The sequence below is a fragment of the Corvus hawaiiensis genome (genome assembly GCF_020740725.1).
Source record: "Corvus hawaiiensis isolate bCorHaw1 chromosome 34 unlocalized genomic scaffold, bCorHaw1.pri.cur SUPER_34d, whole genome shotgun sequence".
NCBI classification, from domain to species: domain Eukaryota; kingdom Metazoa; phylum Chordata; class Aves; order Passeriformes; family Corvidae; genus Corvus; species Corvus hawaiiensis.
This window is the reverse complement of record NW_025963258.1, coordinates 43,764-67,916: the sequence shown is the minus strand read 5'-3', so window position 1 is coordinate 67,916 and position 24,153 is coordinate 43,764. Positions and strand designations below refer to the sequence as shown.

At 60.9% G+C, this 24,153-nt stretch overlaps 1 protein-coding gene across 1 annotated transcript in view; it reads right to left on the bottom strand.

Annotated features, from left to right (window-relative positions):
* Nucleotides 1-3,512: 3,512 nt before the first annotated feature.
* The window catches only part of LOC125320757 (lysine-specific demethylase 5C-like), a 30,178-nt gene continuing 9,537 nt past the window's right edge, over nucleotides 3,513-24,153 (bottom strand). Inside the window, 18 exon segments of the mRNA XM_048293159.1 lie at nucleotides 3,513-3,600; nucleotides 4,303-4,488; nucleotides 5,622-5,654; nucleotides 5,656-5,822; nucleotides 6,912-6,969; nucleotides 7,655-8,179; nucleotides 9,393-9,527; nucleotides 10,086-10,265; nucleotides 12,346-12,484; nucleotides 12,791-13,149; nucleotides 13,552-13,648; nucleotides 16,255-16,402; nucleotides 16,485-16,609; nucleotides 17,471-17,652; nucleotides 19,148-19,342; nucleotides 21,659-21,778; nucleotides 21,850-22,012; nucleotides 23,114-23,295. Of these exon segments, the coding sequence (XP_048149116.1) occupies nucleotides 3,592-3,600; nucleotides 4,303-4,488; nucleotides 5,622-5,654; nucleotides 5,656-5,822; nucleotides 6,912-6,969; nucleotides 7,655-8,179; nucleotides 9,393-9,527; nucleotides 10,086-10,265; nucleotides 12,346-12,484; nucleotides 12,791-13,149; nucleotides 13,552-13,648; nucleotides 16,255-16,402; nucleotides 16,485-16,609; nucleotides 17,471-17,652; nucleotides 19,148-19,342; nucleotides 21,659-21,778; nucleotides 21,850-22,012; nucleotides 23,114-23,295 (3,003 nt within the window). The 3' untranslated portion in view covers nucleotides 3,513-3,591.

The following is a 24,153-nucleotide window of genomic DNA, read 5'->3' as shown; positions in this document are numbered from 1 at the left end:
AAAAAGGGTATTTTGTTCCCTCAGGAAAAGGGGTATTTACCTCAAAAAAAAGAAAGTTTTTTCTCAAAACCAAGAAGCGTGTTTTCCTTCAAAAGAACCAAACAGTGTTTCCCTAAAAAAAAAAAAAAAAAAAACCACCAAAAAACATTTCCCTCAAAAAAAGGTGAGTTTTAGCTCAGAGAAAGGAAGGGTTCCTCAAAAAAGGAAGGGATTTACCTCAAAAAAAGGAATTTTTTTTCTGTCTGGGACAGAGATATGCCTTGGTGGGGGAAGAATCATCAGAAAATGAGGTTTTTCCTCAGGAAAAGGGATATTTACCTCAAATAGTTTTTTCCTTAAAAAACCCACCCCAAAACCACACATAGCCCCAAGCCAGTAACTTTTTCCTCAAAAAGGACGTTTTCACTCAAAAAAAAAAAAAAAAGGACGGGTTTTGCCTCAATTTAGAAAAATGAGGGGGTTATGTCAAAAAAGGGTTTATAAAGGAGGTGTTTTCCTCTAGAAAAAGGTTATTTGCCTCAAAGAGGGGCTGCTGCTCAGAGGGTTTTCCTCAGGAAAAGGGATTTTACCTCAAAAAAAGGAAAGTTTTTACTCAATAAAGAGAGGGTTGCCCTCAAGGAAAACAAACCAAAACAACCAACCATGCTTCCCTACAAAAAAGGATTTTTCCTTCAAAGAAAGGAAAAATTAAAAAGGGGGGGAAAGGATTTTCTTTAAAAGATGCGGTTTTTCCCCTAGAAAAGGGATATTCACATCGGGGGGGGGGGGGGGGGGAATGTCCTCAAAAAGGAGGTTTTTATTTCAGGAAAAGGAACATTTCTTAAGAGGAAAGGATGTTTCTTCTCAAAAAGGAAGTTTTTACTCAAAAAAGGGAAGAAAAAAAAAAAAGGGGGGGTTTCCCCCTCAAAAAAAGAGAGTTTTACCTCAGGAAAAGAGACATTTACCTCCTGGGAACGGTGACTTGTTTTTCAAAAATGAATATTCCCTCTTGAAAAGGGATAATTACCTCAAAAACAAAAAGTCCTTTAGGAAAAAAAAAAAAAAAGGTTTTGCCTAAAAAAGAAGGAAGTTTTTACTCCAGGAAAATGAGGTGTTTTCCCTCACAAAAGGAGTTTTGTCTCAGGAAAAGGGAGATTTACACCCAAAAAGGAGGTAAACTGGAAAAAAAAAGAGGATTTTACATCAGGAAAAAGGATTTTGTCACCTCAGAAAAGAGAAACTTTACATTACAAAGGAGGCATTTGTTTCCCTGACAAAGAGGAATTTTCACCTCAGAAATGGGGATTTTACCTCAGGAAAGATGAATTTTACCTCAGAGACTTTTATCTAAAGAGGTGGGTGAATGTTTTATTTCAGGAAGAGTAAAATTTACCTCATGAAAGAGGGTTTTACTGCAAGAAAGAGCATTTTTCACCTCAAGGAGAGGAACTTCACCTCAGGAAAGGGTTTTTTATCTAAGGAAAGGTAAATTTTGCCTCACAAAAGAGGGTTTTACCTCATGAAAGAACATTTTGCACCCCAGAAAGAGGGATTTTACCTCAGGGAAGGGGTGTTTTACCTCAGAAAAAATAACTTTTACCTCACAGAAGAGGGTTTTACCTTAGGAAAAAGCATCTCTCCTCTCAGGAAAGTGGGACTTTACCTCACTCACTGAAGAAAGTTTTATCTCATGGAAGTGTTTTTCACTTCAGGAAGGATTTTACCTTAGCAAGGGGGTTTTTACCTCAGGAAAGGTGAATTCTACCTCATAAATGAGGGGTTTACCTCAAGCAAGGGATATGTTTTACCTCATGAAAGACAGTTGTACCACAGGAAAGAACTTTTCACCTCGGGGAGGCAGATTTTGCCTCAGAAATGTAAAACTTGACTCACTTAAAGAGGCCTTTACCTCATGAAAAAACATTGCTCTTTTAATGAAAGGGGCATTTTACCTGAGAAAAGTGGATTTTTACCTCAGGAAGGTAAATTTTACCTCACAGAAGTGGGTTTTATCTCATGAAAGAACATGTCACATCTTAGAACGGGGAATTTTACCTCCGGAAAGGGGGTGTTTTACCTAAGTGGGGAAGGTTTTACCTCAGACAAGTGGGTTTTTACCTCAGGAGAGGTAAATTTTACCTCACGGGGGGGTGGTTTTTGCCTCAGGACCAGGACTCGCTCCGGGGCTCCGAGCGGAGGTTCCCGCGCCCGCCCAGGCCCCGCCCCCCCCCCCCCCCGCGCCCGCCCAGGCCCCGCCCCCCCCCCCGCGCCCATTGGTGGAGCCGGCGGCCAATGGGGAGGCGGCTCCGCGCGCAGGGCGAGCGCCCCCCCGTGGCTGCGCGGGGAGTCCGGGGGGGGCGAACCCCCAAAATCCCGAACGCCCAAAATCCCGAATCCCCCCAAAATCCCAACCCCCCCCAAAACCTCTGAGCTCCCCAAAACCTCGAACCCCCCCAAAACCTCTGAACTCCACAAAATCCCAAAACCCCCCCAAAACCTCTGAGCTCCCCAAAATCTCGAACCCCCCCAAAACCTCTGAACTCCACAAAATTCCAACCCCCCCCAAAACCTCTGAGCTCCCCAAAATCCCGAACCCCCCCCAAAACCCCAAAACCTCTGAACTCCCCAAAATCCCAAACCCCCCCAAAACCTCTGAACTCCCCAAAATCCCAAACCCCCCAAAACCTCTGAACTCCACAAAATCCTGGACGCCCAAAATCCCCCCATAACCCTGACCCCTCCCCAAAATCCCCAAACCTCCCAAAATCCCAAACCCCCAAAAACCCTGAACTCCCAAAATCCCGAACCCTCCCCATAACTCCAACCCCCCAAAACCCTGACCCTCCCAAAATCCAGAATCCCCCCATAACCCCGACACCCCCAAAATCCCCAACACCCCTGCTGAGTAATCCCGACTTCCCCAAAATCATCCTCGACCCCCTCCCCAGGAACTCCAAATCCCCCAAAATCCCAACCCCTCACAGTAACCCTGAAGCCCCCCCCCCTCCCCAAATCCTGACACTCCCCTGGACCCCTGAACACCCCAAAATCCTGACCCCTTCAATCACCCTGACCCCCCCCAAATCACCCCATCCCCCAATAACCTCCGACCCCCTTTAACCTCCAAAGTTTAATAATAATAAAAAAAAAACATAATACAATAAAATAAGGCCCCCCCGCCCCCGCCCCGCTACAAAGAGCTTGAGACTTGTTAGTGTCAGCGGGGGGAGGGGGGGGCAGGGGGGCCCCAAATCCGCCCCCCCCCCCCCGCCCCCACCCCCCCAATCCTATAAAAAACCCGGTGCGGGGGGGGTGGGGGGGCTGGCCCTGCTGTGCTGGTTGGGGCCCCCCCCTCCCCGGTGCGGGGGGACCCCCGGACCCCCACCCGTGTGTGGCCCACCCCCCCCCGGGGCTGAACGATACAAAAGAAACAACTCAAATAATTACATCGCGGGGGGGGGCGGGGCGAGGGGGCAAGGGGAGAGCCCCCCCCCCCCCCCCCCCCAGATCGGGGAGCTTGGGGGGCCCCAGGGTGGGGAGGGGGCCCGGCGTGGCCCCCCCAGTCCATCCCCACCGCCGTCAGGCGCGTCCATCCGAGCTGGGGGCTCCGCGTCACGAGTCCTGGGGGGACACAGGGGGACAGGGCTGGGGGGACAGCCCCAAACCACACGGGCAGCCCTCCCCCCCCTGCACCCCATAACCCCAGCGCTCCCTGCCCCAAACCCTCTCCCCTGCACCCCAGAACCCTCCCGTGCCCCTCCCGGAGCCCTCTCACCCCATAACCCCACCATGGACTCCCCTAACTCCTCCCTGTACCCCATAAAGCCCCCCCAGTTCTCCTCCAGGGCCCCCCTCTCACCCCATAATCCCCCCATGATCTTCATAAACCCCCTTCAACCCTGTCATTCCTCCCTGTACCCCATGAACCCCCCCAATTCTCCCCCCAATAAACCCCCTTGATCCCCCTGTATCCCCGTAACTCCCCTTCAACCCCACAACTCCCCCCTGTACTCAACAAACCCCCAAATTCTCATTCTGGGACACCCTCTCACCTCATAATCCCACCATGTACCCCCTGTAACCTCCTCAATCCCCACAACTCTCCCCTGTACCCCATAATCCCCCCATAACCCCCCTCAAGCCTCTCTCTACCCCCTGCTCCTGGGCCCCCCGAATTCTCCTCCTGGGCCCCCTCTCACCCCATAATCCCCCCATGTACCCCCCACAACTCCGCCCCGTACCCCATAAACTCCCCAATTCTCATCCTGGGACACGTCTCACCCCACAATCCCCCCACTGACCCAGGCTGTACCCCACACTCACCCCCGGGGCCTGGGGGCCGGGTGTGGGGCTGTCCCGGGGGTCGCCCCCCTCGGGCCCCCGACTCCTCTTTGGCTCCAGCTCCTCCTTGGCCAGGGGGGGGAGGTCCCCCCGCTCTGCCCGGCGCTTCCGGCGCTTTTCGGGGTCCCGGCCACGGGCGCGAGCCCCCCGACGCTCCGCCTGCTCCAGCTGGGGAGGGGGGACACCCACCCCATCAGTGACCCCAAAGCTGGGAACGGGGGGCTGGACTGCCAGGGCGGGGCAGGTTTGGGGTTCCCAGAGCGGTTTGAGGAGTTAGAAGAGGGTGAGGGAAGTGGTGTAAGGAGGCGTTTGGGGTTCCTGAGGGGTTTGGGGGACCCTCACCCTGAGGACTCGGTCAGGAAAGGGGCAAAGGAAGGGCACGGGGAGTGTTCTGGGGTCAGCAGAGGGGATTCTGGGGACCCCCAACTTGAGGAAGAGGGGAAGAGGAGCTGCATGGGGCCGGTCTTGGGGTGTCTGAGGGAATGTGAGGGGGTCAGTAAGAGCTTTAAGAGATGATTTGGGGGCAGTTTTGGGGTGTCCAGCAGAGGTTGGGGCAGTTCTGGGGCTCAAGGGAGATGCTTTGGGGCAGTTCTGGGCTCCTCAGGGTGCTTGGGGAAAGTTTTGGAGCCCTGAGGACAATCTGGGGTGCCTTAGAGGGTTTTGGGGTGGGTCTGGAGCCATCTGGAGGAGTTTGGGCCAAGTTTTAGGGTCCTGGAAATGCTCTGGAGAAGTTCTGGGGTGGTTTGGGGGGGGGGGGCCTGAGGAAGCTTTGGGAAGGTTCTGTACTCCCAGGGAAGGTCTGGGGGTTCTGGGGTGGATTTGGGGGTTCTGTGTCCCTGGGGAGGTTTGGGGGGTTCTGGGTAGAGTTTAGGAGGGGTTCTGTGCCCCCAGGGAAAGTTTTGGGGTCTCTGGGGTTGGTTTGGGGGGTTGTGTCCCTGGGTAGGTTTGGGGGTCCCTGGGGCAGTTTTGGGGTCTCCAGGGCAGTTTTGGAGGGCTCTGTGTCCCTGGGTAGGTTAGGAGGTCTCTGGGGCTGGTTTGGGGGGTTCTGGGGCTGGTTTGGGGGTCCCTGGGGCTGGCTTGGGGGTCCCTGGGGCTGGCTTGGGGATCTCTGGGGCAGTTTTGGGGGGTTCTGGGGCTGGTTTGGGGGTCTCTGGGGCTGGTTTGGGGGTCCCTGGGGCTGCTTTGGGGGGTTCTGGGGCTGCTTTGGGGGTCTCTGGGGCTGCTTTGGGGGTCTCTGGGGCTGCTTTGGGGATCTCTGGGGCTGCTTTGGGGGTCCCTAGGGCAGTTTTGGGGTGCTGTACCTCGAGCAGCAGGCGGAACAGGGCCAGCGGGGGGCGGGCGCGTGGCCTGCAGCAGCCGCCAGATGCTCTGGGCCTCGTCCAGCGTCACCTCCAGCAGGTCCCCCTCCATCATCAGCTCCTCCAGCGGCCGCCGCGTCCCCTCGGACAACTCCAGCACCGGCCCCTGCAGCCGCGGCAGCGCCGCGCTCAGCGCCTCCAGCTCTGCGGGGACACCACGGGGACATCGTGGGGACACCACAGGGACAGGAGGGGACAGGGGGAGCTCAGCGCCTCCAGCTCTGCGGGGACACCACGGGGACACCGTGGGGACAGGGGACACGGGGAGCTCAGCGCCTCCAGCTCTGCGGGGACACCACGGGGACACCGTGGGGACAGGGGACACGGGGAGCTCAGCGCCTCCAGCTCTGCGGGGACACCACGGGGACACCGTGGGGACAGGGGACACGGGGAGCTCAGCGCCTCCAGCTCTGCGGGGACACCACGGGGACACCGTGGGGACAGGGGACACGGGGAGCTCAGCGCCTCCAGCTCTGCGGGGACACCACGGGGACACCGTGGGGACAGGGGACACGGGGAGCTCAGCGCCTCCAGCTCTGCGGGGACATCATGGGGACACCACAGGGACAAGGGACACGGGGAGCTCAGCGCCTCCAGCTCTGCGGGGACACCACGGGGACACCGTGGGGACACCGTGGGGACAGGGGACACAGGGGAAGCTCAGCGCCTCCAGCTCTGCGGGGACATCATGGGGACACCGTGGGGACAGGGGACACGGGGAGCTCAGCGCCTCCAGCTCTGCGGGGACATCATGGGGACACCACAGGGACAAGGGACACAGGGGGAGCTCAGCGCCTCCAGCTCTGCGGGGACACCACGGGGACACCGTGGGGACACCGTGGGGACACCGTGGGGACAGGGGACACAGGGGAAGCTCAGCGCCTCCAGCTCTGTGGGGACACATCATGGGGACACCGTGGTGACACTGGGACATCGCTGAGATGCCATGGGGACACTGGGATATCCTGGGGACACCACAACCCTGGGGGGACACGGTGTCACCCGGGGGACACAAACATGGCCCAGGGACAGGCTGGACCCCCCAGGGTACGAAGGGGATCACAGGGGTGCCACAGGATCTGCCAGGTTCGTGTGGGGTCCCTGGCTCCCAGGTGGCCCCAAGGAACCCCACAGACCCACAGGGCCCCCCAGCACCCCCTGAGCTCCCATGGGATCCCCCCGGGTGGGATCTGGTGGATCCCAGCGGGTCCCCAACCCCCCAACCCCGCTCACCTGAGGGCAGGGGCCCGTTCTTCTCCGGGCTGGGGGCATCCCCGTTCTCCACCGACACCTGGGGGGGAGCAGGGAAGGTGTTTTGGGGGGCTCAGCCTCCCCCAGCCCCAAAACCAGCCCCAGAATCCCCCAAATCCACCCCCCGTAATGCCAAAACCTTCGCTGGAGCCCCAAAACCTGCCCCACACCTCTCCGCTGCCTCCCAGACGCTTCCACCTTGGTCTGCTTGTTGCAGCTCACTCTGCGCAGGGGTCTGACACCCCAAATCTCCCTAAACCCCCCCGAATTCCTGTACCTTGGTCTCTGCTCGTTGCGCCTGGCCTCACGCAGGGGTCTGACACCCCAAAACCCCCATAAATCCCCCCAAAACTCTCAACAAATCCTCCAGTTCTCACCTGCTCGTTGTGGCTGGTCTCGTGCTGACACCCCAAAACCCCCATAAAACCCCCCAAACATCCCCCAATCCTGTACCTTGGTCTGCTGAGGCTGGCCTCGTGCAGGAGTCTGACACCCCAAATTTCCCCCAAAACCTTCCTAAATCCCCCATAAAACCCCCAAAACCCGTATCTTGCCTCTCTCACACGGGGGTCTGACACCCCAAATTGCCCCCAAAACCCCCCTAAGCCCCCCAAACCTACACCTCGGTCTGCTCATTGAGGCTGGCCTCACTCACACAGGGGTCTGACACCCCAAATTGCCCCCAAAACCTTCCTAAATCCCCCCTAAGCCCCCCAACCCCGCACCTTGGTCTGCTCGTTGCGGCTGGCCTCGCGCAGGGCGCCGTCGCTGTCCCCGTGCAGCCGGTGCCGCAGGGCCGCCAGGCGCTCCAGGGGCCCGGCCACGTCGGGGGACGCCAGGAGCTGGCGCGCGCGGTCCTGCCAGGTGATGGCCCGCTCGGTGAGGCACTGCAGGGCCTCGCCCTCGGGCAGCCGCACCGGCAGCTTCTGCAGGGCCACCAGCAGCGCCAGGATGGTCTCGAGGCGCGGCCGCCGCGAGCGCTGGCACAGCGGGCACAGGAACTTGGCGTCCCACTCCCACCAGGCCGGCGACGGCTTCTGGGCGCCCAGGCGGGGCCAGGCCACGCAGGAGCCGTGGAACCAGTCCCGGCAGAGCTGGCACTGCAGCATGCCCGGCCCCGCCGGCTGCCCGCACACGCAGGACGGCGGCCCCGGGCCCGGCAGCGGCGGCGCGGCCTTCTGGGCGTTGGCGTGGCGGAGCCGCAGCATCCCCTCCTTCTCCTTCTGCTCACCCTCCTTGAACGCCACGATCTGGGGGGGACAGCACAGGGTGAGAGGTGACAGGGATTGGGGGTCACAGGGGATGAGAGGTGACAGGGATTTGGGGTCACAGGGGATGAGAGGTGACAGGGATTGGGGGTCACGGGGTGAGAGGTGACAGGGATTGGGGGTCACGGGATGAGAGGTGACAGGGATTTGGGGTCACAGGGGATGAGAGGTGACAGGGATTTGGGGTCACGGGGTGAGAGGTGACAGGGATTGGGGGTCACAGGGGATGAGAGGTGACAGGGATTTGGGGTCACAGGGGATGAGAGGTGACAGGGATTTGGGGTCACAGGGGGTGAGAGGTGACAGGGATTGGGGGACAGCAGGGGGTGAGAGGTGACAGGGATTGGGGGACAGCAGGTGACAGGGATTTGGGGTCACAGGGGATGAGAGGTGACAGGGATTGGGGGTCACAGGGGGTGAGAGGTGACAGGGATTGGGGACAGCAGGGGGTGACAGGTGAGAGTTTGGGGGTCATGGGGGTGAGAGGTGACAGAGTTTGGGGGACAGCAGGTGACAGGGATTTGGGGTCACAGGGGATAAGAGGTGACAGGGATTGGGGTCACAGGGGGTGAGAGGTGACAGGGACTGGGGGTCACAGGGGGTGAGAGGTGACAGGGTTTGGGGGTCATGGGGTGAGAGGTGACAGGGACTGGGGGTCACAGGGTCTGCTCCATCCTCAAACCCTTGAATGCCATGATCTGGAATGGGGAGGAAATCAGGAATGCGAGAGGTGACAGGGTTTGGGGAATCACAGGGTGTGCCCCATCCCCAAACCCTTGAATGTCATGATCTGGGGGAGAGCAGGGTGGCGAGAGGTGACAGGAACAGGGGGAATTGTGGGTGCTCCATCCCCGAACGCCACGATCTGGGGGGTGTGAGAGGTGCCAGGAATGGGGGGTCCCACGGTGTGCCCCATCCCCAACCCCCTGAATCCCTGACCTCGAGCAGGGAGAAAATCAGCAATGTGAGAGGCGACAGGAACTGGGCAAATGTGGTGCCCCCTTCCCCAAACCCTGGAACACCCCAACGTAGGGGCAAAGAGGAATGCGAGAGCAGACAGGAACTGAGGGGAGCATAACCAGGAACGTGAGAGGTGACAGCACTGGCGGGGATGTGGTGCCCCCCACCCCAAACACCCCGATCTCGGCGTGGGCAGCAGGGACAGGAGCAGGGGGTCCCGCTGGGGTGTGCTCACCACAGCGCCGGGGTCCCGCAGGTCCTGTGCCGACAGCCCCAAGCTCTCGGCGTCCAGCCGGTACAGCCCCGGCTCCTGCCGCCACTTGAGCCTCTTGCTGCTGTCGGAGCCGGCGTCGGCGCAGGGACACAGCACCTGCGGGAGGGGACAGTGGGGGCTCAGTGCCGTGCCAGGGACGCCACCGGGGCTTTTTGCCTTTTCTTTTTGTACGGCTTTATGTGTTCTCGGTATTGGTAATGGAGGTACTCGTAACTCTTTAAGCCTGATACCTGAGCACAGTGCTGGTATTCTGCTGGGCCACAAAAGCAAACATCTTAAAGGCCTCACAGTTAAACGCCTTACGCTACCTTGAGAAACCAAGGTTCTCCCTAAAACGCGTTCTGTAAACTAAAATAAAGTCCACCTGCAAGAAAATACTTTTAAAATTTAAAGGTATCGCGCCCTTCATTAAGCCTCTCATTAGAAAATCTTCGTCAAACGTGCTGACTTGCAAAGCCTGCAGAACTGCACACGGATTCACCGTGCGTGTGCGCCTCGGCACGCTCCACCTCGACAAACTCTTACACCAGAAAAACCCTATAAATACCGAGGTAAAAACCCTTTTATCCCTTAGCCGCGTCCAGCTCTTAATTCTAAGACCACAGAAAAGGCACGGCCAGGACCCCCCCGTGCCCCCCAGCCCCCCACACCCACCTCGAGCAGGGTGTAGCAGGAGTTCTTCTTGAGGAAGGTGCGGGAGGCCTTGTCCCGCCAGGAGTGCGCGGTGCCCACCTGCACCTCGAGCTGCCGCAGCTCCTCCAGCCGCACCGGCAGGTCCCGGCCCACGGCCACCAGCCCCTCCAGGTCATCCAGGCACGGGTAGTGGTCACCGTTCTGGGGGGACACGGGTCAGCCAGGGCTGGCGTGGGAATGTGGGGAGTGGTGGGGACAGGAATGGGATGAGAGAGGGACGTGGGGATGGATGGGGATGTGGGAGTGGGGGGATTACAGGCAGGACAGGATGGGGTCACGGTGCAGGGATGTGGCAAGGACATGGCAGGGACAGGATGGGATGGGGACAAGGCAGCAGATGGGAGGTCCATGGAGACACGACAGGGATGTGTAGTGTCCAGGATGCACGGGGACGGGGACAGGGACATTGAGGCGTCCAGGGGGACAGGATAAGGACACAGGGGTGCCCAGCTGCCATAGAGGACAGGGAGAGGACACAGGAGGGTCCAGTGTCCACGGGGACAGGACAGGACACAGGGGTGTCCAGTGTCCATGGGGACAGGACAGGACACAGGGGTGTCCAGTGTCCACGGGGACAGGATGCAGACACAGGGGTGTCCAGTGTCCATGGGGACAGGACAGGACACAGGGGTGTCCAGTGTCCATGGGGACAGGACAGGACACAGGGGTGTCCAGTGTCCATGGGGACAGGATGCAGACACAGGGGTGTCCAGTGTCCATGGGGACAGGACAGGACAGGACACAGGGGTGTCCAGTGTCCATGGGGACAGGATGCAGACACAGGGGTGTCCAGTGTCCATGGGGACAGGACAGGACACAGGGGTGTCCAGTGTCCACGGGGACAGGATGCAGACACAGGGGTGTCCAGTGTCCATGGGGACAGGACAGGACACAGGGGTGTCCAGTGTCCATGGGGACAGGACAGGACACAGGGGTGTCCAGTGTCCATGGGGACAGGACAGGACAGGACACAGGGGTGTCCAGTGTCCACGGGGACAGGATGCAGACACAGGAGGGTCCAGTGTCCATGGGGACAGGACAGGACAGGACACAGGGGTGTCCAGTGTCCATGGGGACAGGATGCAGACACAGGGGTGTCCAGTGTCCATGGGGACAGGACAGGACAGGACACAGGGGTGTCCAGTGTCCATGGGGACAGGATGCAGACACAGGGGTGTCCAGTGTCCACGGGGACAGGATGCAGACACAGGGGTGTCCAGTGTCCATGGGGACAGGACAGAACACAGGGGTGTCCAGTGTCCACGGGGACAGGATGCAGACACAGGAGGGTCCAGTGTCCACGGGGACAGGACAGGACACAGGAGGGTCCAGTGTCCACGGGGGACAGGATGCAGACACAGGGGTGTCCAGTGTCCATGGGGACAGGACAGGACACAGGGGTGTCCAGTGTCCACGGGGACAGGATGCAGACACAGGGGTGTCCAGTGTCCATGGGGACAGGATGCAGACACAGGAGGGTCCAGTGTCCACGGGGACAGGACAGGACACAGGAGGGTCCAGTGTCCACGGGGACAGGATGCAGACACAGGGGTGTCCAGTGTCCATGGGGACAGGATGCAGACACAGGGGTGTCCAGTGTCCATGGGGACAGGACAGGACAGGACACAGGGGTGTCCAGTGTCCATGGGGACAGGATGCAGACACAGGAGGGTCCAGTGTCCATGGGGACAGGATGCAGACACAGGGGTGTCCAGTGTCCACGGGGACAGGATGCAGACACAGGGGTGTCCAGTGTCCACGGGGACAGGATGCAGACACAGGGGTGTCCAGTGTCCATGGGGACAGGACAGAACACAGGGGTGTCCAGTGTCCACGGGGACAGGATGCAGACACAGGAGGGTCCAGTGTCCACGGGGACAGGACAGGACACAGGAGGGTCCAGTGTCCACGGGGACAGGATGCAGACACAGGGGTGTCCAGTGTCCATGGGGACAGGACAGGACACAGGGGTGTCCAGTGTCCACGGGGACAGGATGCAGACACAGGGGGTGTCCAGTGTCCATGGGGACAGGATGCAGACACAGGGGTGTCCAGTGTCCATGGGGACAGGATGCAGACACAGGAGGGTCCAGTGTCCACGGGGGACAGGACAGGACACAGGGGTGTCCAAGGGGGACAGCGCAGGCACTCAGGGGTGTGCAGTGCAGGGGTCGTGGGGGTCCGAGGCCTCCCGGGGTGCTCGTGGGGGTGCAGAGCCCACCTGGATCTCCTCGACATCGGCGATCCAGGCGCGGGCCTTGGCCAGGGCCTCCTTCAGGGCCTGGATGTTGGGCAGCAGCGCTGGGATGTTCTCGGCCTCCTTAATGATGGCAGCCAGCGTGGCCGGGGGGTGCTTCTGCCTGCGGGGGTGTCAGAGCCAGGCATCCCGAGACCCCCCTGACACCCCAGAGACCCCTCCTGACACCCCCAACCCAGGGCAGGAAGCTCTGAGGAGTGGCCGAACCCCAAACCTTTATCCCCCTCCCCATGGAGTCACCCCCAGCCCCTTTATCCCCTCCTGGGCACACGGGGCGCAGTCTCCAGCCCTTCCCCCCCAGCCCCTTATTCCCCTCAGGGGACACAGGGCACAGCCCCCCCGCCTCTCCCCTCTGAGGCGCAGCCCCCAGCCCCCCCATCATCCCCTGGGGAGGGGTCTCCCCCCTGACCTGGCCTCGAGGCACATCTGGGCCTTCTCCTCCCAGCGCTGGGCAATGGTCAGCAGCTCCTGCAGCTCGGCCATGGCCACGTCCACGGCGGGGCTGGGGGCCACGGTGCGGCCGGCCTGGATGAGGCCACGCATGACGGGCAGGGGCACGCGGGCGCGGGGGGAGCGCAGGGTGGCCGTCACCTCCTCCAGCCACGCGGCCTGGGCCAGCTGCCGCTCCAGCCGCCGGCCCTCGGGCACCTCCACGCCCAGCCGGGCCCCCCGCTCCAGCAGCTCCTGCAGCATCCCGGGGGCCGGGGGGGGCACGTCCAGAGCCGCCCGCGCCTCCGCCTGGAACGCCTCCACCCGCTCCAGCAGCGCCTGCGGGGGACACGGGGTCAGGGACAGCCCCAGACACCAGGGGACACCCCTGGGACATGCAGGGACAGCCCTGGGATACCATGGGACACCCCTGGGATGCTGTGTGACAGCCCTGGGATGCTGTGTGACAGCCCTGGGACGCCGTGTGACACCCCTGGGACACCTCAGAACACCATATGACACCCCTGGGACATCATGTGACACCCCTGGGACACCATGTGAAACCCCTGGGACACCGTGTGACACCCCTGGGACACACAGGGACAACCCCAGGACACCGTGGGACACCTCAGAACACCGTGTGAAACCCCTGGGACACTGTGGGACACCTCTGGGACACACAGAGACAACCCCAGGACACCCCTGGGACACACCTGTGATGCCCCAGGACCCCCGGCCCACCTGCACATCCCCGATCTGGTGCATGACACAGGGCAGTTGGTTCATCTGCTCCAGGAACGCCCGCAGCTCCTCCACCGTCAGCGCCGGCGCAGGGACCCTGCGGGGACAGTGGGCATTGCTGGGCACTGTGGGGACCCTGTGGGGACAACGGGCACTGCCGGGCACTGTGGGGACCCTGCGGGGACAATGGGCACTGCTGGGCACCGGGGGGGACCCTGCGGGGACAAGGGGCACTGCCGGGCACCAGGGGGACCTTGCGGGGACAATGGGCACTGCCGGGCACCAGGGGGACCCTGCGGGGACAGCGGGCACTGCTGGGCACCAGGGGGACGTGGGGACAGTGGGCACTGCTGGGCACTGCAGGGAAGTGGGGACAACGGGCACTGCTGGGCACTGTGGGGGGACCCTGCGGGGACAGCGAGCACTGACGGGCACCACGGGGACGTGGGGACAATGGGCACTGACAGGTACTGCAGAGAAGTGGGGACAATGGGTACTGCCAGGCACCGGGGGGACACGGGGACAGTGGGCACTGCTGGGCACCATGGGGACAGTGAGGGGAGGGAACGTGGGGGGGATGTGGAGGGGATGGGACGGGCACATGGAAACCCTACAGGGAACAGGATGGGGACATGAAGGTGTCCAGTGCCTATGGGGACAGGACAGAGACATCGGGGTGTCCAGGATGCACAAGGGACAGGATGGCCACACAGGAGTGTCCAGTGTCTGTAGGGACAGGACGGGCACACAGGAGTGCCCAGTGTCTGTAGGGACAGGACGGGCACACAGGAGTGTCCTTAGGGACAGGACGGGCACACAGGAGTGTCCAGCACCCATAGGGACAGGACGGGCACACAGGAGTGTCCAGTGTCCGTAGGGACAGGACGGGCACACAGGAGTGTCCTTAGGGACAGGACGGGCACACAGGAGTGTCCAGTGTCTGTAGGGACAGGACGGGCACACAGGAGTGTCCAGTGTCCGTAGGGACAGGACGGGCACACAGGAGTGTCCAGTGTCTGTAGGGACAGGACGGGCACACAGGAGTGTCCTTAGGGACAGGATGGGCACACAGGAGTATCCAGCACCCATAGGGACAGGATGGGCACACAGGAGTGTCCAGTGTCTGTAGGGACAGGACGGGCACACAGGAGTGTCCTTAGGGACAGGATGGGCACACAGGAGTGTCCGTAGGGACAGGACAGGGACACAGGAGTATCCAGCACCCATAGGGACAGGATGGGCACACAGGAGTGTCCAGCACCCATAGGGACAGGACGGGCACACAGGAGTGTCCAGCACCCATAGGGACAGGACGGGCACACAGGAGTGTCCAGTGTCCGTAGGGACAGGATGGGCACACAGGAGTGTCCTTAGGGACAGGACAGGGACACAGGAGTATCCAGCACCCATAGGGACAGGATGGGCACACAGGAGTGTCCAGCACCCATAGGGACAGGATGGGCACACAGGAGTGTCCAGCACCCATAGGGACAGGACGGGCACACAGGAGTGTCCAGTGTCCGTAGGGACAGGACGGGCACACAGGAGTGTCCAGTGTCTGTAGGGACAGGATGGGCATACAGGAGTGTCCAGTGTCTGTAGGGACAGGATGGGCACACAGGAGTGCCCAGTGTCTGTAGGGACAGGATGGGCACACAGGAGTGTCCAGTGTCTGTAGGGACAGGATGGGCACACAGGAGTGCCCAGTGTCTGTAGGGACAGGATGGGCACACAGGAGTGTCCTTAGGGACAGGACGGGCACACAGGAGTGTCCAGTGTCTGTAGGGACAGGATGGGCACACAGGAGTATCCAGCACCCATAGGGACAGGACAGGGACACAGGAGTGTCCAGCACCCATAGGGACAGGACGGGCACACAGGAGTGTCCAGTGTCCGTAGGGACAGGACGGGCACACAGGAGTGTCCTTAGGGACAGGACGGGCACACAGGAGTGTCCAGTGTCTGTAGGGACAGGATGGGCACACAGGAGTATCCAGCACCCATAGGGACAGGACGGGCACACAGGAGTGTCCAGCACCCATAGGGACAGGACGGGCACACAGGAGTGTCCAGTGTCCGTAGGGACAGGACGGGCACACAGGAGTGTCCAGTGTCTGTAGGGACAGGACGGGCACACAGGAGTGTCCAGTGTCTGTAGGGACAGGATGGGCACACAGGAGTATCCAGCACCCATAGGGACAGGACAGGGACACAGGAGTGTCCGTAGGGACAGGATGGGCACACAGGAGTGTCCATAGGGACAGGATGGGCACACAGGAGTGTCCATAGGGACAGGACAGGGACACAGGAGTGTCCAGTGTCCGTAGGGACAGGACGGGCACACAGGAGTGCCCAGTGTCCTTAGGACAAGATGGGCACACAGGAGTGTCCAGTGTCTGTAGGGACAGGATGGGCACACAGGAGTGCCCAGTGTCCGTAGGGACAGGATGGGCACACAGGGAGTGTCCAGCACCCATAGGGACAGGATGGGCACACAGGAGTGCCCAGTGTCCGTAGGGACAGGATGGGGACACGGAGGTGTCCAGGACCCACAGGGGACAGGACAAGGTCACAGAAGCACGCAAGAGGGACACGAGACCGAGCAGGTTGAGGCGACGGGACGGACACACAGGGCGAGGGAGCCAGCATGGGGACAGGCTGGGGCCACTCGGGGACCCTGGGGGACACTCTGGGGACACTCACCCGGTCTCCTGGGAGCTGATGAGCCCCAGGGCCTCGGACACGCAGCGCTCGGCCTGGCCCAGGCAGCCCTTGAGCCGGTGCAGCAGCTCGTTCTCAGGGAACTTGCGCTCCCGCGCCTCCGACTCCAGCGCCCGCAGCTCCTCCAGCGCTGGCCGGGCACAGCCGGGGGGTCAGGGCCGGGCTCCGAGCCCCCAGACCCCCACTGAACCCCCCCAGGACCCCCCACTCACTGCGCTTGCGGCCGTCCTCCACCTCGAGGGCGATGCGCACCTTGTTGGCCCAGGTGTCGAAGGACTCGGCGCGCACCTTGAGCTTGTGCAGCATGGCCGGCAGCTCGTCCAGGGTGTAGCGGTACCTGGGGGGGGGCTGGGGGTCACTGGGAGCCCCCCTGTGCACCCACGACCCCCCCAGGGTATAGACAGGACCCCCAGACTGAGCCCATGGGCTATAGGGGGGATTCTGGGGCGGCTGGGGGCAGACAGTGAACCCCTCACATCAGCAGGAGCAGGGGATGGAGCCCCCAGGCCGTGGCCGTGTCCTCCCCGCCTCTCCCAGGGACACCCCGAGACCTCCAGCACCCCCAAATCGTAGCCAGGACTCACCCAGGGTCACGCCAGGACCCGCAGCCCCCCCAGCTCAACCCCGTGTGTGTCCCCAGGGGTCACATCAAGGGCCCCAACACCCCAGAACCCCATTCCACTCTTACAGACCCCCCGCAAGCCACCCCTGTGTCCCCTCCAAGGGCACACCCAGGCCCCCATCTCCTCTTACAGCCCCCCAAACCCACCCCTCCATCCCCCCAGGGGGCACAATCACGGCCCCCAGCCCCCCCAAACCATCCTGTGTCCCCCTCAAAGGCACAGCAAGGCCCCCAAACCCCTCTGCCAGCCCCCCCAAACCCCACCCCCACCCTTACAGACCCCCACAAGCCACCCCCGTGTCCCCCCCAAGGCACACCCACATCCCCAGCCCCCTCATCCCCTCCAAACCACCCCCACATCCCCTTCCAGGGGCACACAGACACCTCCACTCTCCCTAAAACATCCCCACATCCCATTCAATGGGCACATCAGCCCCCCAAACCCAACTCCCATCCCCTCCTACAGCCCCCCTAAACCACCCTGGGGCACATCAAGGCCCCCAGCCTCCCCAAACCACCCCCGTGGCCCCCTCAGGAGCACAGCGAGGCCGCCCAGGGCCTGTCCAGCCCCCCCACCTGAGGTACTGCTTGCTGCGGGGGCACTTGCAGAGGTCGTCCATGTGGTAGAGGCAGACGAGGCCCTGGGGACAGTCGTAGCAGGCCAGGGCTGACAGGAAACACGTGGTCTTGCACTTGTCACACTGGCGCTCATCGTCCGGCAGCAGCTCGAAGCCCTCGCGCTCCGCCTCCGTGATGCCCTGGGGGGGCAAAAAAATGGACATCAGACCCCTCCCCAGGAGCTTCTGGGGTGCCCCCAGCACCCCCAACCCCTTCCTGATCCCGTGAGGGGAACTAAAATTCTCTCAGACTCGTCCCAGGAGCTCCAACCCCTCCTGCTTCACCTCTGCGATGCCCTGGGCGGACAGAAAAATGGACATCAGACCGCCCCCAGAGCTTCTGGGGTGCCCCCAGCATCCCCAACCCCTTCCTGATCCCCTAAGGGGAACTAAAATTCTCTCAGACTTGTCCTAGTACTCCAAACCCCTCCATGATCCCCTGGGGGATGCATCGAAATGTCCCTCAGACCCCCCCCCCACAGAGCTTCTGGGGTGCCCCCAGCACCCCCCAACCCCTTCCTGATCCCCTGAGGGGAACTAAAATTCTCTCAGACTCCTCCCAGGAGCTCCAACCCCCCCTGCTCCACCTCCGTGATGCCCTGGGGGGGGCAAAAAAAACAGACACCAGACCCTCCCCAGGAGTTTCTGGGTTGCCCCCAGCACCCCCAACCCCCCTGCAATCCCCTGAGGGGGACTAAAATTCTCTCAGACTTGTCCTAGTACCCCAAACCCCTCCATGATCCCCTGGGGGGATGCATCGAAATGTCCCTCAGACCCCCTCCAGGAGCATCTGGGGTGCCCCCAGCACCCCCAACCCCTTCCTGATCCCCTAAGGGGAACTAAAATTCTCTCAGACTCCTCCCAGCAGCTCCAACCCCTCCTGTTCCATCTCTGTGATGCCCTGGGAGGGCACAGGAATGTCCCTCAGACCCCCGCACGGAGCTTTTGGGGTCCCCCAGCAGCCCCAACCTGTGACCCCCCCCAGCTGACCCTCACCCTGCTCCCCACGGAGCTTTTGGGGTCCCCTCAGCACCTCTGTAACCCCCCAGAGAGGCACAAACACAACCCTCAGGACACCCTAAACCTTCGGAACCCCAGCAGTTCCAACCCCTCCATAACCCCCCCGAGGGACCAAACACGACCCTCAGGTCCCCCTCCCCAGAGCTTCTGGGGTGCCCCCAGCACCACCAACCCCTCTGTGACCCCCTGGGGGGGGCACGAACATGACCCTCAGACCCTCCTAAAGCATTTTGGGTCCTCCTCACCCCCTCTGTACCCCCGTGAGGAGGCACAAACACAGCCCCCAGACACCCCTAAACCTTTCGGGGTTCCCCACCACCCCAACCTCTCCATAACCCCCCTGAGGGGGCCAAACATGACCCTCACCCCTCACCCAGAGCTTCTGGGGTTCCCCCACCACCCCCAACCCCTCCATAACCTCCTGAGGGGGCCAAACATGACCCTCACCCCTTACCCAGAGCTTCTGGGGTGCCCTCAGCATCCCCAACCTCTCCATAACCCCCCTGAGGGGGGCACAAACACAACCCTCACCCCCCAACCGCAGCTCCCCCTGCCCCTCTGTACCCCCCCATTTTTCAGGGCACCCCCCACCCCCCGTTTCTCGGGGTGCCTCCACCTTCTCCAGCAGGGCCTTGCGCAGCTTGCGCTCCTCCTGCACGAGCACGAACATCTCCTTGTGCACGGCGGCCGCCAGGTTCAGGTCCAGCTTCTCGGGGCTCGCGGCCATCTTGCAGATGAGCTCCTCGTGCGAGAAGACGCAGTAGCGGCGCAGGCGCCGGTAGTGCTCGATGCACTGCCTGCCTGCAGGGAGCTGCACGGGGTGTCAGAGGGCTCCTCAAAACCAGAGGCACCCCTAAACACAGCCCCAAACCCAGCTGGGAGCACCCGCAGCTCCGATCCTAACCCTAACCTAACCCTAATCCTGAACTGGGCAGTGCCCGATGCACTGCCTGCCTGCAGGGAGCTGCACGGGGTGTCAGGGGGCTCCCCAAAACCGGGGGCACCCTAAACAAAACCCCATACCCAGCTGGGACCACCCCCAGTTCTGACTCTAACCCTAACCCTACCCTAACCCTAATGCTGAACTGGGCAGTGCTCGATGCACTGCCTGCCTGCAGGGAGCTGCACGGGGTGTCAGGGGGCTCCCCAAAACCGGGAGCAGCCCTAAACACAGCCCCAAACCCAGCTGGGAGCACCCCCAGTTCTGACCCTAACCCTAACCTAACCCTAATCCTGAACTGGGCAGTGCTCGATGCACTGCCTGCCTGCAGGGAGCTGCACGGGGTGGTGGGGGCTCCCCAAAACCGGGGGCACCCCTAAACAAAACCCCAAACTCAGCTGGGACCACCCCCAGGGCTGATCCTAACCCTAATCCTGAACTGGGCAGAGCTCGACGCACTGCCTACCTGAAGAGAGCTGCACGGGGTGGTGGGGGCTCCCCAAAACCGGGGGCGCCCCTAAACACAGCCCCAAACCCAGCCGGGAGCACCCAGTGCTGATCCCGCAAACCTGGAGAACCTAACCATAACCTAACCCTAAACCTAAACCTAACCCTAACCTAAACCTAACCCTAATCTAAATCCTAAACCTAAACCTAACCTAAACCCTAAACCTAACCTAAACCCAACCTAAACCCTAAACCTAACCCTAACCTAAACCCTAAACACAGCCCCAAACCCAGCCGGGAGCACCCAGTGCTGATCCCGCAAACCTGGAGAACCTAACCATAACCTAACCCTAAACCTAAACCTAACCCTAACCTAAACCTAACCCTAACCCTAACCTAAACCCTAAACCTAACCTAAACCCAACCTAAACCCTAAACCTAACCCTAAACCTAACCCTAACCTAAACCCTAAACACAGCCCCAAACCCAGCCGGGAGCACCCAGTGCTGATCCCGCAAACCTGGAGAACCTAACCATAACCTAACCCTAAACCTAAACCTAACCCTAACCTAAACCTAACCTAAATCCTAAACCTAAACCTAACCTAAACCCTAAACCTAAACCTAACCTAAACCCTAAACCTAACCTAAACCCAACCTAAACCCTAAACCTAACCCTAAACCTAACCCTAACCTAAACCCTAAACACAGCCCCAAACCCAGCTGGGAGCACCCCCAGTGCTGAACCCTCAGACCTGGGGAACCTAACCCTAACCTAACCTTAACCTAACCCTAACCTAACCCTAACCCAAACCCGAACCCTAACCCTAAATCTAACCCTAACCCTGGACCAGGTAATGCTCGATGCAACGCCCACCCACGGGGAGCTGTGGGAAGTGCCAGGGGGCTCCCCAAAACCAGGGGGCACCCCTAAACACAGCCTGAAACCCAGCTGGGAGGACCCCCAGTGTTGATCCCTCAGACCTGGGAAACCTAACCCTAACCTAACCCTAAACCTAACCCTAAACCTAACCCTGACCTGGGCAGTGCTCGAGCACCCCTAGGGCTGATCCCTCAAACCTGGGGAACCTAACCCCAACCTAACCCTAATCCAACCATAACCTAACCCTAAACCTAACCCTAACCCAACCTAACCCTAAACACAGCCCCAAACCCAGGTGGGACCACCCAGTGCTGATCTCTCAAACCTGGGGAACCTAACCCTAACCTAACCCTAAACCTAAACCTAAACCTAATCCTAACCCTAACCCTGGACCAGGTAATGCTCGATGCACTGCCTGCCTGCAGGGAGCTGCATGGGGCGTCAGGGGGCTCCCCAAAACCGGGGGCACCCCTAAACACGGCCCCAAACCCAGCTGGGGAAACAGCCCTGAACCCAGCTGGGACCCCCAGTGCTGACTTTTGGCTTCTCCTGTTGTTCTTCCAGAGCTTCCACCCCCAAATTTTACTGTTTTCCACGAGGTTTTTCTCATTGAGCCCCACAGATAACTCTGTGCCCCCACAGATATTTCAGAGCCCCTCCCGGTACATTCTGTGTCCTCCTGGATTTGAGGTTCTCCTGCTGTTCCTTCAAGGCTTCCACCCACAGATTTCCCCGTTTCCCTTGATTTCTTTTTCTGCATTCCTCAGGTTTTTTTCTGTTCATTCCCCCAGACATTCTGTGCCCCCCCCCGGTACATTTTGTGCCCCCCCCGGGTATTCCAGAGCCCCCAGTGCTCACCCAGTCAGCCGTGCAGAAGTTGACGGCCTCGGCGAAGTTGTAGCCCTGGTTGAAGCCGCTGTGGTAGGCGCGGGGGAAGGTGATGACGAACTCGCCGGCGCATTGGTTGGTCCGGACCACCTGGGGGGACACAACCGGGGTCAGCGGGGGCTGACAGGGCCAGGAGGGGCCAGGGGACACCCCCAACTCACGGGGACGCCGTGGGCCATGAGCGTGTTGGGGTTCATGAGGGTGACGAGCTGGTGCAGGAGGTCGGGCTGGCTCTCGAACAGCTCCGGCGTCAGCTTCTTCATCACCTCCTCCAGGTGCTCGGCCGCGAACGACGGGACCCCGTACCACGTCTTGGGCTCGCCCCTGGGGATGGGACACCCCAAAAACCTCCTCATCCCACCCTGTACCACCCCAAAAACCTCCCTATGCCACCCCAAAAACCTCCTCATCCTACCCTGTACCACCCCAAAACCCTCCCTATCCCACCCCAAAAAACTCCTCATCCCACCCTCTACCACCCCAAAACCTCCCTATCCCACCCCAAAAAACTCCTCATCCCACCCTCTACCACCCCAAAACCTCCCTATGCCACCCCAAAAACCTCCTCATCTCACCCTCTACCACCCCAAAACCTCCCTATGCCACCCCAAAAATCTCCTCATCCCACCCTCTACCACCCCAAAACCCCCCTATGCCACCCCAAAAATCTCCTCATCCCACCCTGTACCATCCCAAAACCTCCCTAACCCACCCCAAAACCTCCCTATGCCACCCCAAAAATCTCATCCCACCCTCTACCACCCCAAAACCTCCCTATGCCACCCCAAAAACCTCCTCATTCCACCATGTTACACCCCAAAACCTCCCTAACCCACCCCAAAAACCTCATCCCACCCTGTTACACCCCAAAACCTCCCTATGCCACCCCAAAAACCTCCTCATCCCACCCTGTTACACCCCAAAACCTCCCTATCCCACCCCAAAAATCTCCTCATCCCACCCCAAAACCTCCTTATCCCATCCCGTACCATATCTTGGGCTCCCCCCTGGGGCTTTAGGGGGGTCAGGACCCTCCTCCTTATCCCACCCCAAAACTTCCTGCTGCCCCCCAGTCACCCCCCTGGCCACCTAAACACCCCCCAAATATCCACATGGCCCCCAAATACCTCTCTGGCCACTCAAACACCCCCCAAACATCTCCCTGGCCATTTCAACACTTCCCAGGCCACCTTCCCCCTAAACACCCCAAAATCACTCCCAGACACCCCAAAGTCACCCCTGATGGCACCCTAACATCCCAAAGTCACCCCCAGACACCCCAAAGTCACCCCCGATGGCACCCAAACACCCCAAAATCACTCCCAGACACCCCAAAGTCACCCCTGATGGCACCCTAACATCCCAAAATCACCCCCAGACACCCCGAAGTCGCCCCCCCTGGCCCCCCAGTGCCCCCAGCCCCACCAGTGGAGGTAGTTGATGGAGTAGCTCCAGTGGTCCTCGATGTGCCAGCAGAAGGCCGAGAACACCATGCCCACGTAGAGCCAGGGCACCTTCATGCCCGAGATGTCGGCGTTGATGTGGCACAGCACCGACTGCTGCAGCACCGGCATCACGTTCAGGTTCCAGCCGCTGCCCGCGTACTCCTGGCACAGCGGGGACAGCGTCACCGGGGGGGGGACGGGGGCACCCAACAGGACACGGGCACCGGGGGGGGGACAGGGGCACTGGGGGGGGACAGGGGCACTCAACAGGACAGAGGCACCCAACAGGACACGGGCACCCAACAGGACACGGGCACCGCAGGGGGCACGGTCACTGCAGGGGACAGGGGCACTGCATGACCCCCACAGGGGTGGGGACACGGCATCCCATGGGGACAGGGGACACTGGGTCACCCCCCACACCCCCCCCTGCAGGACAGGGACACCCCCAGGGACAGCAGCACCCCCAGCGTGGGGACAGGGACAATCCCAGGGATGGCGTCACCCCCACCACGGGGACTGTGGGATGGTGTCACCGCCCTGCAGGGACAGGGACACTCCTGGTGACCATGGGGTGACACTTTGGGGACAGGGACCCCCCCAGGGTGGGCACAGGGACACCCCAAGGGAGCACAGGATGACACTTTGGGGACAGTGACACCCCTGAGAGTGGGCACAGGGACACCCCTAGGACCCATGGGGTGGCCCTGTGGGGTCAGTGCCCTGCAGGGTGGTGGCAGTGATGGTGGCAGTGATAATGCCAGTGACCCCAGGGTGGTGGCAGTGCCCCCCAGGGTGGTGGCAGTGATAGTGGCAGTGACCCCAGGGTGGTGGCAGTGACCCCAGGGTGAGGGCAGCAACGGTGGCAGTGATCCCAGAGCAGTGACAGTGTCCCCAAGTGTCCCCAAGGCCAGTGCCCTTAAGGAAGTGACAATGCCCCCCAGCATGGTGCCAGCGCCCCAAAGAGGTGACAATGCCCCCCAGGGAGGTGGCAGTGACCCCAGAACAGTGACAGTGCCC